At 51.2% G+C, this 12,908-nt stretch overlaps 1 protein-coding gene across 1 annotated transcript in view; it reads left to right on the top strand.

Annotated features, from left to right (window-relative positions):
* Positions 1–12,908, top strand: part of LOC132386558 (zyxin-like) — a 51,532-nt gene that overhangs the window by 25,690 nt on the left and 12,934 nt on the right. The window contains exons 2-3 of the mRNA XM_059958837.1: positions 8,031–8,200; positions 8,295–8,473. Of these exons, the coding sequence (XP_059814820.1) occupies positions 8,031–8,200; positions 8,295–8,473 (349 nt within the window). The remainder of the gene's footprint in view (positions 1–8,030; positions 8,201–8,294; positions 8,474–12,908) is intronic.

Below are 12,908 nucleotides of genomic sequence, written 5' to 3'. Positions count from 1 at the left end.
GATAGAGTGGATGTGGAGAGGATGTTTCCTGTGGTGGGGGAGTCTAGGACCAGAGGACACAGATAGAGTGGATGTGGAGAGGATGTTTCCTATAGTGGGGGAGTCTAGGACCAGAGGACACAGATAGAGTGGATGTGGAGAGGATGTTTCCTGTAGTGGGGGAGTCTAGGACCAGAGGACACAGATAGAGAGGATGTGGAGAGGTTGTTTCCTGTAGTGAGGGAGTCTAGGACCAGAGGACACAGATAGAGTGGATGTGGAGAGGTTGTTTCCTGTACTGAGGGAGTCTAGGACCAGAGGACACAGAGAGAGTGGATGTGGAGTGGATGTTTCCTGTAGTGGGGGAGTCTAGGACCAGAGGACACAGAGAGAGTGGATGTGGAGAGGATGTTTCCTGTAGTGGGGGAGTCTAGGACCAGAGGACACAGAGAGAGTGGATGTGGAGAGGATGTTTCCTGTTGTGGGGGAGTCTAGGACCAGAGGACACAGAGAGAGTGGATGTGGAGAGGATGTTTCCTGTAGTGGGGGAGTCTAGGACCAGAGGACACAGATAGAGTGGATGTGGAGAGGATGTTTCCTGTAGTGGGGGAGTCTAGGACCAGAGGACAGAGAGAGTGGATGTGGAGAGGATGTTTCCTGTAGTGGGGGAGTCTAGGACCAGAGGACACAGATAGATTGGATGTGGAGAGGATGTTTCCTGTAGTGGGGGAGTCTAGGACCAGAGGACACAGATAGAGTGGATGTGGAGAGGATGTTTCCTGTAGTGGGGGAGTCTAGGACCAGAGGATACAGATAGAGTGGATGTGGAGAGGATGTTTCCTATAGTAGGGGAGTCTAGGACCAGAGGACACAGATAGAGTGGATGTGGAGAGGATGTTTCCTGTAGTGGGGGAGTCTAGGACCAGAGGACAAAGACAGAGTGGATGTGGAGAGGATGTTTCCTATAGTGGGGGAGTCTAGGACCAGAGGACACAGATAGAGTGGATGTGGAGAGGATGTTTCCAGTCGTGGGGGAGTCTAGGACCAGAGGACACAGATAGAGTGGATGTGGAGAGGATGTTTTCTGTAGTGGGGGAGTCTAGGACCAGAGGACACAGATAGAGTGGATGTGGAGAGGATGTTTCCTGTTGTGGGGGAGTCTAGGACCAGAGGACACAGAGAGAGTGGATGTGGAGAGGAAGTTTCCTGTAGTGGGGGAGACTAGGACCAGAGGACACAAAGAGAGTGGATGTGGAGAGGATGTTTCCTGTAGTGGGGGAGTCTAGGACCAGAGGACACAGATAGAGTGGATGTGGAGAGGATGTTTCCTGTGGTGGGGGAGTCTAGGACCAGAGGACACAGATAGAGTGGATGTGGAGAGGATGTTTCCTGTAGTGGGGGAGTCTAGGACCAGAGGACACAGATAGAGTGGATGTGGAGAGGATGTTTCCTGTAGTGGTTGAGTCTAGGACCAGAGGACACAGATAGAGTGGATGTGGAGAGGATGTTTCCTGTAGTGGGGGAGTCTAGGACCAGAGGACACACATAGAGTGGATGTGGAGAGGATGTTTCCTGTAGTGGCGGAGTCTAGGACCAGAGGACACAGATAGAGTGGATGTGGAGAGGATATTTCCTGCAGTGGGGGAGTCTAGGACCAGAGGACACAGATAGAGTGGATGCGGAGAGGATGTTTCCTGTAGTGGGGGAGTCTAGGACCAGAGGACACACATAGAGTGGATGTGGAGAGGATGTTTCCAGTAGTGGGGGAGTCTAGGACCAGAGGACACAGATAGAGTGGATGTGGAGAGGATGTTTCCTGCAGTGGGGGAGTCTAGGACCAGAGGACACAGATAGAGTGGATGCGGAGAGGATGTTTCCTGCAGTGGGGGAGTCTAGGACCAGAGGACACAGATAGAGTGGATGCGGAGAGGATGTTTCCTGTAGTGGGGGAGTCTAGGACCAGAGGACACAGATAGAGTGGATGTGGAGAGGATGTTTCCTATAGTGGGGGAGTCTAGGACCTGAGAACACAGATAGAGTGGATGTGGAGAGGATGTTTCCTGTAGTGGGGGAGTCTCGGACCAGAGGACACAGATAGAGTGGATGTGGAGAGGATGTTTCCTGTAGTGGGGGAGTCTAGGACCAGAGGACACACATAGAGTGGATGTGGAGAGGATGTTTCCTGTAGTGGGGGAGTCTAGGACCAGAGGACACAGATAGAGTGGATGTGGAGAGGATGTTTCCTGTAGTGGGTGAGTCTAGGACCAGAGGACACAGATAGAGTGGATGTGGAGAGGATGTTTCCTGTAGTGGGGGAGTCTAGGACCAGAGGACGCTGATAGAGTGGAAGTGGAGAGGATGTTTCCTGCAGTGGGTGAGTCTAGGAGTAGAGGACACAGATAGAGTGGATGTGGAGAGGATGTTTCCTATAGTGGGGAGTCTAGGACCAGAGGACACAGAGAGAATGGATGTGGAGAGGAAGTTTCCTGTAGTGGGGGAGTCTAGGACCAGAGGACACAAAGAGAGCGGATGTGGAGAGGATGTTTCCTGTAGTGGGGGAGTCTAGGACCAGAGGACACAGATAGAGTGGATGTGGAGAGGATGTTTCCTGTGGTGGGGGAGTCTAGGACCAGAGGACACAGATAGAGTGGATGTGGAGAGGATGTTTCCTATAGTGGGGGAGTCTAGGACCAGAGGACACAGATAGAGTGGATGTGGAGAGGATGTTTCCTGTAGTGGGGGAGTCTAGGACCAGAGGACACAGATAGAGTGGATGTGGAGAGGTTGTTTCCTGTAGTGAGGGAGTCTAGGACCAGAGGACACAGATAGAGTGGATGTGGAGAGGTTGTTTCCTGTACTGAGGGAGTCTAGGACCAGAGGACACAGAGAGAGTGGATGTGGAGTGGATGTTTCCTGTAGTGGGGGAGTCTAGGACCAGAGGACACAGAGAGAGTGGATGTGGAGAGGATGTTTCCTGTAGTGGGGGAGTCTAGGACCAGAGGACACAGAGAGAGTGGATGTGGAGAGGATGTTTCCTGTTGTGGGGGAGTCTAGGACCAGAGGACACAGAGAGAGTGGATGTGGAGAGGATGTTTCCTGTAGTGGGGGAGTCTAGGACCAGAGGACACAGATAGAGTGGATGTGGAGAGGATGTTTCCTGTAGTGGGGGAGTCTAGGACCAGAGGACAGAGAGAGTGGATGTGGAGAGGATGTTTCCTGTAGTGGGGGAGTCTAGGACCAGAGGACACAGATAGATTGGATGTGGAGAGGATGTTTCCTGTAGTGGGGGAGTCTAGGACCAGAGGACACAGATAGAGTGGATGTGGAGAGGATGTTTCCTGTAGTGGGGGAGTCTAGGACCAGAGGATACAGATAGAGTGGATGTGGAGAGGATGTTTCCTATAGTAGGGGAGTCTAGGACCAGAGGACACAGATAGAGTGGATGTGGAGAGGATGTTTCCTGTAGTGGGGGAGTCTAGGACCAGAGGACAAAGACAGAGTGGATGTGGAGAGGATGTTTCCTATAGTGGGGGAGTCTAGGACCAGAGGACACAGATAGAGTGGATGTGGAGAGGATGTTTCCTGTCGTGGGGGAGTCTAGGACCAGAGGACACAGATAGAGTGGATGTGGAGAGGATGTTTTCTGTAGTGGGGGAGTCTAGGACCAGAGGACACAGATAGAGTGGATTTGGAGAGGATGTTTCCTGTTGTGGGGGAGTCTAGGACCAGAGGACACAGAGAGAGTGGATGTGGAGAGGAAGTTTCCTGTAGTGGGGGAGACTAGGACCAGAGGACACAAAGAGAGTGGATGTGGAGAGGATGTTTCCTGTAGTGGGGGAGTCTAGGACCAGAGGACACAGATAGAGTGGATGTGGAGAGGATGTTTCCTGTGGTGGGGGAGTCTAGGACCAGAGGACACAGATAGAGTGGATGTGGAGAGGATGTTTCCTGTAGTGGGGGAGTCTAGGACCAGAGGACACAGATAGAGTGGATGTGGAGAGGATGTTTCCTGTAGTGGGTGAGTCTAGGACCAGAGGACACAGATAGAGTGGATGTGGAGAGGATGTTTCCTGTAGTGGGGGAGTCTAGGACCAGAGGACACACATAGAGTGGATGTGGAGAGGATGTTTCCTGTAGTGGCGGAGTCTAGGACCAGAGGACACAGATAGAGTGGATGTGGAGAGGATGTTTCCTGCAGTGGGGGAGTCTAGGACCAGAGGACACAGATAGAGTGGATGCGGAGAGGATGTTTCCTGTAGTGGGGGAGTCTAGGACCAGAGGACACACATAGAGTGGATGTGGAGAGGATGTTTCCAGTAGTGGGGGAGTCTAGGACCAGAGGACACAGATAGAGTGGATGTGGAGAGGATGTTTCCTGCAGTGGGGGAGTCTAGGACCAGAGGACACAGATAGAGTGGATGCGGAGAGGATGTTTCCTGTAGTGGGGGAGTCATGGACCAGAGGACACAGATAGAGTGGATGTGGAGAGGATGTTTCCTATAGTGGGGGAGTCTAGGACCTGAGAACACAGATAGAGTGGATGTGGAGAGGATGTTTCCTGTAGTGGGGGAGTCTCGGACCAGAGGACACAGATAGAGTGGATGTGGAGAGGATGTTTCCTGTAGTGGGGGAGTCTAGGACCAGAGGACACACATAGAGTGGATGTGGAGAGGATGTTTCCTGTAGTGGGGGAGTCTAGGACCAGAGGACACACATAGAGTGGATGTGGAGAGGATGTTTCCTGTAGTGGGGGAGTCTAGGACCAGAGGACACAGATAGAGTGGATGTGGAGAGGATGTTTCCTGTAGTGGGTGAGTCTAGGACCAGAGGACACAGATAGAGTGGATGTGGAGAGGATGTTTCCTGTAGTGGGGGAGTCTAGGACCAGAGGACACAGATAGAGTGGATGTGGAGAGGATGTTTCCTGTAGTGGGGGAGTCTAGGACCAGAGGACACAGAGAGAGTGGATGTGGAGAGGATGTTTCCTGCAGTGGGGGAGTCTAGGACCAGAGGACACAGATAGAGTGGATGTGGAGAGGATGTTTCCTGTAGTGGGGGAGTCTAGGACCAGAGGACACAGATAGAGTGGATGTGGAGAGGATGTTTCCTGTAGTGGGGGAGTCTAGGACCAGAGGACACAGAGAGAGTGGATGTGGAGAGGATGTTTCCTGTAGTGGGGGAGTCTAGGACCAGAGGACGCAGATAGAGTAGAAGTGGAGAGGATGTTTCCTGTAGTGGGTGAGTCTAGGAGTAGAGGACACAGATAGAGTGGATGTGGAGAGGATGTTTCCTGTAGTGGGGGAGTCTAGGACCAGAGGACACAGATAGAGTGGATGTGGAGAGGATGTTTCCTGTAGTGGGGGAGTCTAGGACCAGAGGACACAGATAGAGTGGATGTGGAGAGGATGTTTCCTGTAGTGGGGGAGTCTAGGACCAGAGGACACAGATAGAGTAGATGTGGAGAGGATGTTTCCTATCGTGGGAGAGTCTAGGACCAGAGGACACAGATAGAGTGGATGTGTAGAAGATTTTTCCCCGTAACCCTCAATCCCCCCCGACTCTGCAAAAATCTGCCCAACTTTGCCTTAACTATATTCACTGAGGCAGCCCCCTCTGCTTCACGGGGCAGAGAGTTCCACAGATTAACTGCTCTCTGGGGAAAAGCAGTTCCTCTTCATCTCCGTCCTAAATCTTCCCCCCCCCCCACCCCCGAATCTTCAGGCTGTGTCCCCTCGTTCTCGTCTCACCCAGCGGTGGAAACAGCTTTCCTGCCTCCATCTTATCCGTCCCTTTCATAATGTTGTATGTTTCTGTAAAATCCCCTCTCCTCCTCCTGCATTCCAGAGAGTACAGTCCCGGGCGACTCGATCTCTCCTCACAGTCTAACCCCCTCATCCCTGGAATCACCCTGGTGAACCTCCCCTGCACTGGCCCCAAAGCCAGTCTACCCTCCCTCGAGTAAGGAGACCGGAACTGCCCACTGTACTCCAAGGGAAGGGCATGGGCTGATACCGCTCGATAACAGAAAGGGTTGGCGATCGGTGGCGAGCGGGGGTCGGTGCGGGGTCCACGACTATTCACGATATACATTAACGATCTGGACGAGGGGCCGAGCGCGGCGTCTCGACGTTCGCCGGTGACACTAAAAGCAGATTGTACCCGGGACGGGGAGAGTCTGCAGAGGGATAGAGATGGGTTCAGTGAGTGGGCAAGGGTCTGGCGGGTGGAGTACAACGTTGGTAAGTGAGAGGTCACCCACTTTGGGAGGGATAACGGAAGAGCAGATGATTATTTAAATGGTGAAAGATTGCCGCACGCTGTCGTGCAGGGGGGACCGGGGAGCGCTTGTTCATGAATCGCAAAAGGTCGGTTTGCGGGCCCAGCGGGCTGTCGGGAAGGCAAGTGGGATGTTGGCCTTCGTTGCTGGAGGGATTGAATTCAGGAGCAGGGAGGGCACGCTGTAACTGTACAGGGTGCTGGTGAGGCCGCACCGGGAGTCCTGTGGGCAGTTCCGGTCTCCTGACTCGAGGGAGGGTAGACTGGCTTAGGAGTAAGTGCAGGGGAGATTCACCAGGTTGATTCCGGGGATTGAGGGGGTTAGACTGTGAGGAGAGATCGAGTCTACCGGGACTGAACGGATCCCGACCCGGATCTGGGCCGTACCTTCCACATATCCCGACCCGTCTCTCGGGGTTTTTCCCCGCTTTTCTATTTAAATTTATGTTATATTTACTATCGATCAGTATTCCAGGGAGCGCGAAGCGCAGAAACAAATATCACTGCGATGATTGTACGCTCCAGTATCGATTGTTTGGTGACAATAAAGTAATAACTCCCTGGAATTCAGAAGGATGAGGGGAGATCTTATCGAAACGTACGGAATTTTGAAGGGACGGATAAGATGGAGACAGGAAAGCTGTTTCCACTGGTGGGTGAGAGGAGAGCGAGGGGACACAGCCTGAAGATTCGGGGTGGGGGGGGAAGATTTAGGAAGAGTTTGCAGCGTGACCTCCCTGCTCCTGAATTCAATCCCTCCAGCAACTAAGGTCAACTTCCCATTTGCCTTCCCGACAGCCCGCTGGGCCCGCAAACCGACCTTTAACGATTCATGAACAAGCGCTCCCCGGTCCCCCCTGCACGACAGCGTGCGGCAGTCTTTCACCATTTAAATAATCATCTGCTCTTCCATTATCCCTTGTACGTTGTACTCCACCCGCCAGACCCTTGCCCGCTCACTGAACCCATCTCTATCCCTCTGCAGACTCTCCCCGTCCCGGGTACAATCTGCTTTTAGTGTCACCGGCGAACGTCGAGACGCCGCGCTCGGTCCCTCGTCCAGATCGTTAATGTGTATCGTGAATAGTCGTGGACCCCGCACCGACCCCCGCTCGCCACCGATCGCCAACCCTTTCTGTTATCGAGCGGTATCAGCCCATGCCCTTCCCTTGGAGTACTGTGGGCAGTTCCGGTCTCCTTACTCGAGGAAGGGTAGACTGGCTTTGGGGGCAGTGCAGGGGAGGTTCACCAGGGTGATTCCAGGGATGAGGGGGTTGGACTGTGAGGAGAGACAGAGTCACCCGGGACTGTACTCTCTGGAATGCAGAAGGAGGAGAGGGGATCTTACAGAAACATACAAAATTAGATAGAGGCAGGAAAGTGGTTTCCACCAGTGGGTGAGACGAGAACGAGGGGAGACAGCCGGAAGATTCGGGGTGGGGGGGGGGGGAAGATTTAGGACGTAGATGAGGAGGAACAGTTTTTTCCGGAGAGTGGTGAATCTGTGGAATTCCCTGCCCCGTGAAGCAGAGGGGGCTGCCTCAGTGAATATATTTAAGAAACAGACAGTTTTTTACATAGTGGGGTAATTAAGGATTACGGGGCAAAGGCAGAGAGATGGAGCTGAGTTTACGGACCAATCGGCCGTGATCTTATTGAAGGGTGGGGCAGGCTGGCCGGGCCGGACGTTGCCAAGCGACTCGGTGTGCCCCACCCCGACCCCTGACGTACCGCGGTGCGCCCCGACCTGACGGAGTGCCCCCTCTCGTCCGCAGAGCGCTGCAGCCACTGCGGGAAGGAGCTGTCGCGGGCCCAGGCGGCGGTGAAGGCGATGGGGGAGCTGTTCCACGTAGAGTGCTTCACCTGCTCCCAGTGCGGCCGCCGGCTGCAGGGACAGCAGTTCTACGAGGTGGGGGGCAGGCCCCTGTGCCAGGAATGCCACCAGGTGAGTCCCCCCCGCAGCCGTACCGCGGCGACCCGCGCCGTCCCCCCACCCCCCCGCCCCACCCCGAGGCTGAGGTGTGACCGTTGTGCCGCAGGAAACCCTGGAGAAGTGCAGTGCCTGCGGGCAGCCGATCCGGGAGAAGATGCTGCGGGCCACGGGGAAGGCCTTCCACCCCGAGTGCTTCACCTGCGGGGACTGCGGCCGCAGGCTGGAGGGGCAGCCCTTCCTGGTGGACCCTGAGGGCAAGGTGTACTGTGTGGAGGATTACCACCGGTAAGGGGGAAAAGGCGGAGCGGGGGGGGGAAGACTGGACGAGAGAAGATGGGGGGCGAAGGGGAAAGAGGGAGACGGGATTGAGAAAGGGAGAGGACAGCAAGGAGTGGAGGGAGGTAGTGTCAGGAGAGAGGGGAGGGTGGAGGCATCCGTTAAGTCGCTTCAATTATCATTTCGACCATAAACTGCTGCTACAGTAAACAGTAAAAACAAAACAACGTTCCTGCTGGACCCTGGTGATACGTCAAACAACACAAATTACACTAGACTATGTGAAACGACACAAAACTACACCAGACTACGTGAAACAGCACAAAACTACACCAGACTACCCGAAACGACAGAAAACTACACCAGACTACCCGAAACGACACAAAACTACACCAGACTACGTGAAACGACACAAAACTACACCAGACTACCCGAAACGACACAAAACTACACCAGACTACCCGAAACGACAGAAAACTACACCAGACTACCCGAAACGACACAAAACTACATCAGACTACCCGAAACGACACAAAACTACACCAGACTACGTGAAACGACACAAAACTACACCAGACTACGTGAAACGACACAAAACTACACCAGACCACGTGAAACGACACAAAACTACACCAGACCACGTGAAACAACACAAAACTACACCAGACTACCCGAAACGACACAAAACAAAACTACACCAGACTACGTGAAACGACACAAAACTACACCAGACTACCCGAAACGACACAAAACTACACCAGACTACCCGAAACGACACAAAACTACACCAGACTAGGTGAAACGACACAAAACTACACCAGACTACGTGAAACGACACAAAACTACACCAGACTACGTGAAACGACACAAAACTACACCAGACTACGTGAAACGACACAAAAATACACCAGACTACCCGAAACGACACAAAACTACACCAGACTACGAGAAACGACACAAAACTACACCAGACTACGTGAAACGACACAAAACTACACCAGACTACGTGAAACGACACAAAACTACACCAGACTATGAGAAACGACACAAAACTACACCAGACTACGTGAAACGACACAAAACTACACCAGACTACCCGAAACGACACAAAACTACACCAGACTACCCGAAACGACACAAAACTACACCAGACTATGAGAAACGACACAAAACTACACCAGACTACCCGAAACGACACAAAACTACACCAGACTACCCGAAACGACACAAAACTACACCAGACTACCCGAAACGACACAAAACTACACCAGACTACCCGAAACGACACAAAACTACACCAGACTACCCGAAACGACACAAAACTACACCAGACTACCCGAAACGACACAAAACTACACCAGACTACCCGAAACGACACAAAACTACACCAGACTACCCGAAACGACACAAAACTACACCAGACTATGAGAAACGACACAAAACTACACCAGACTACCCGAAACGACACAAAACTACACCAGACTACGTGAAACGACACAAAACTACACCAGACTAGGTGAAACGACACAAAACTACACCAGACTACGTGAAACGTCACAAAACTACACCAGACTACGTGAAACGACACAAAACTACACCAGACTACCCGAAACGACACAAAACTACACCAGACTACCCGAAACGACACAAAACTACACTAGACTACCCGAAACGACACAAAACTACACCAGACTACGTGAAACGACACAAAACTACACCAGACTACGTGAAACGACACAAAACTACACCAGACTACGGGAAACGACACAAAACTACACCAGACTACCCGAAACGACACAAAACTACACCAGACTAGGTGAAACGACACAAAACTACACCAGACTACGTGAAACGTCACAAAACTACACCAGATATCCGAAACGACACAAAACTACACCAGACTACGTGAAACGACACAAAACTACACCAGACTACCCGAAACGACACAAAACTACACCAGACTACGTGAAACGACACAAAACTACACCAGACTACCCGAAACGACACAAAACTACACCAGACTACGAGAAACGACACAAAACTACACCAGACTACCCGAAACGACACAAAACTACACCAGACTACGTGAAACGACACAAAACTACACCAGACTAGGTGAAACGACAGAAAACTACACCAGACTACGAGAAACGACACAAAACTACACCAGACTACGTGAAACGACACAAAACTACACCAGACTACGTGAAACGACACAAAACTACACCAGACTACCCGAAACGACACAACACTACACCAGACTACGTGAAACGACACAAAACTACACCAGACTACCCGAAACGACACAAAACTACAGTAGACTACCCGAAACGACACAAAACTACACCAGACTACCCGAAACGACACAAAACTACACCAGACTACGTGAAACGACACAAAACTACACCAGACTACGTGAAACGACACAAAACTACACCAGACTACGTGAAACGACACAAAACTACACCAGACTACCGGAAACGACACAAAACTACACCAGACTACGTGAAACGACACAAAACTACACCAGTCTACCCGAAACGACACAAAACTACACCAGACTACCCGAAACGACACAAAACTACACCAGACTACCCGAAACGACACAAAACTACACCAGACTACCCGAAACGACACAAAACTACACCAGACTACCCGAAACGACACAAAACTACACCAGACTACCCGAAACGACACAAAACTACACCAGACTACCCGAAACGACACAAAACTACACCAGACTACCCGAAACGACACAAAACTACACCAGACTACCCGAAACGACACAAAACTACACCAGACTACCCGAAACGACACAAAACTACACCAGACTACCCGAAACGACACAAAACTACACCAGACTACGTGAAACGACACAAAACTACACCAGACTACGTGAAACGTTACAAAACTACACCAGACTACCCGAAACGTCACAAAACTACACCAGACTACGTGAAACGACACAAAACTACACCAGACTACGTGAAACGACACAAAACTACACCAGACCACGTGAAACGACACAAAACTACACCAGACCACGTGAAACAACACAAAACTACACCAGACTACCCGAAACGACACAAAACAAAACTACACCAGACTACGTGAAACGACACAAAACTACACCAGACTACCCGAAACGACACAAAACTACACCAGACTACGTGAAACGACACAAAACTACACCAGACTACCCGAAACGACACAAAACTACACCAGACTACGAGAAACGACACAAAACTACACCAGACTACCCGAAACGACACAAAACTACACCAGACTACGTGAAACGACACAAAACTACACCAGACTAGGTGAAACGACAGAAAACTACACCAGACTACGAGAAACGACACAAAACTACACCAGACTACGTGAAACGACACAAAACTACACCAGACTACGTGAAACGACACAAAACTACACCAGACTACCCGAAACGACACAACACTACACCAGACTACGTGAAACGACACAAAACTACACCAGACTACCCGAAACGACACAAAACTACAGTAGACTACCCGAAACGACACAAAACTACACCAGACTACCCGAAACGACACAAAACTACACCAGACTACGTGAAACGACACAAAACTACACCAGACTACGTGAAACGACACAAAACTACACCAGACTACGTGAAACGACACAAAACTACACCAGACTACCCGAAACGACACAAAACTACACCAGACTACGTGAAACGACACAAAACTACACCAGTCTACCCGAAACGACACAAAACTACACCAGACTACCCGAAACGACACAAAACTACACCAGACTACCCGAAACGACACAAAACTACACCAGACTACCCGAAACGACACAAAACTACACCAGACTACCCGAAACGACACAAAACTACACCAGACTACCCGAAACGACACAAAACTACACCAGACTACCCGAAACGACACAAAACTACACCAGACTACCCGAAACGACACAAAACTACACCAGACTACCCGAAACGACACAAAACTACACCAGACTACCCGAAACGACACAAAACTACACCAGACTACGTGAAACGACACAAAACTACACCAGACTACGTGAAACGGCACAAAACTACACCAGACTACCCGAAACGTCACAAAACTACACCAGACTACGTGAAACGACACAAAACTACACCAGACTACGTGAAACGACACAAAACTACACCAGACTACGTGAAACGACACAAAACTACACCAGACTACGAGAAACGACACAAAACTACACCAGACTACGAGAAACGACACAAAACTACACCAGACTACCCGAAACGACACAAAACTACACCAGACTACGTGAAACGACACAAAACTACACCAGACTACGTGAAACGACACAAAACTACACCAGACTACCCGAAACGACACAAAACTACACCAGACTACCCGAAACGACACAAAACTACACCAGACTACCCGAAACGACACAA

This window comes from Hypanus sabinus, unplaced genomic scaffold, assembly GCF_030144855.1.
Source record: "Hypanus sabinus isolate sHypSab1 unplaced genomic scaffold, sHypSab1.hap1 scaffold_1208, whole genome shotgun sequence".
NCBI lineage: Eukaryota > Metazoa > Chordata > Chondrichthyes > Myliobatiformes > Dasyatidae > Hypanus > Hypanus sabinus.
The sequence above is the reverse complement of the archived record's forward strand: the minus strand, read 5'-3'. Positions and strand labels throughout refer to the sequence as shown.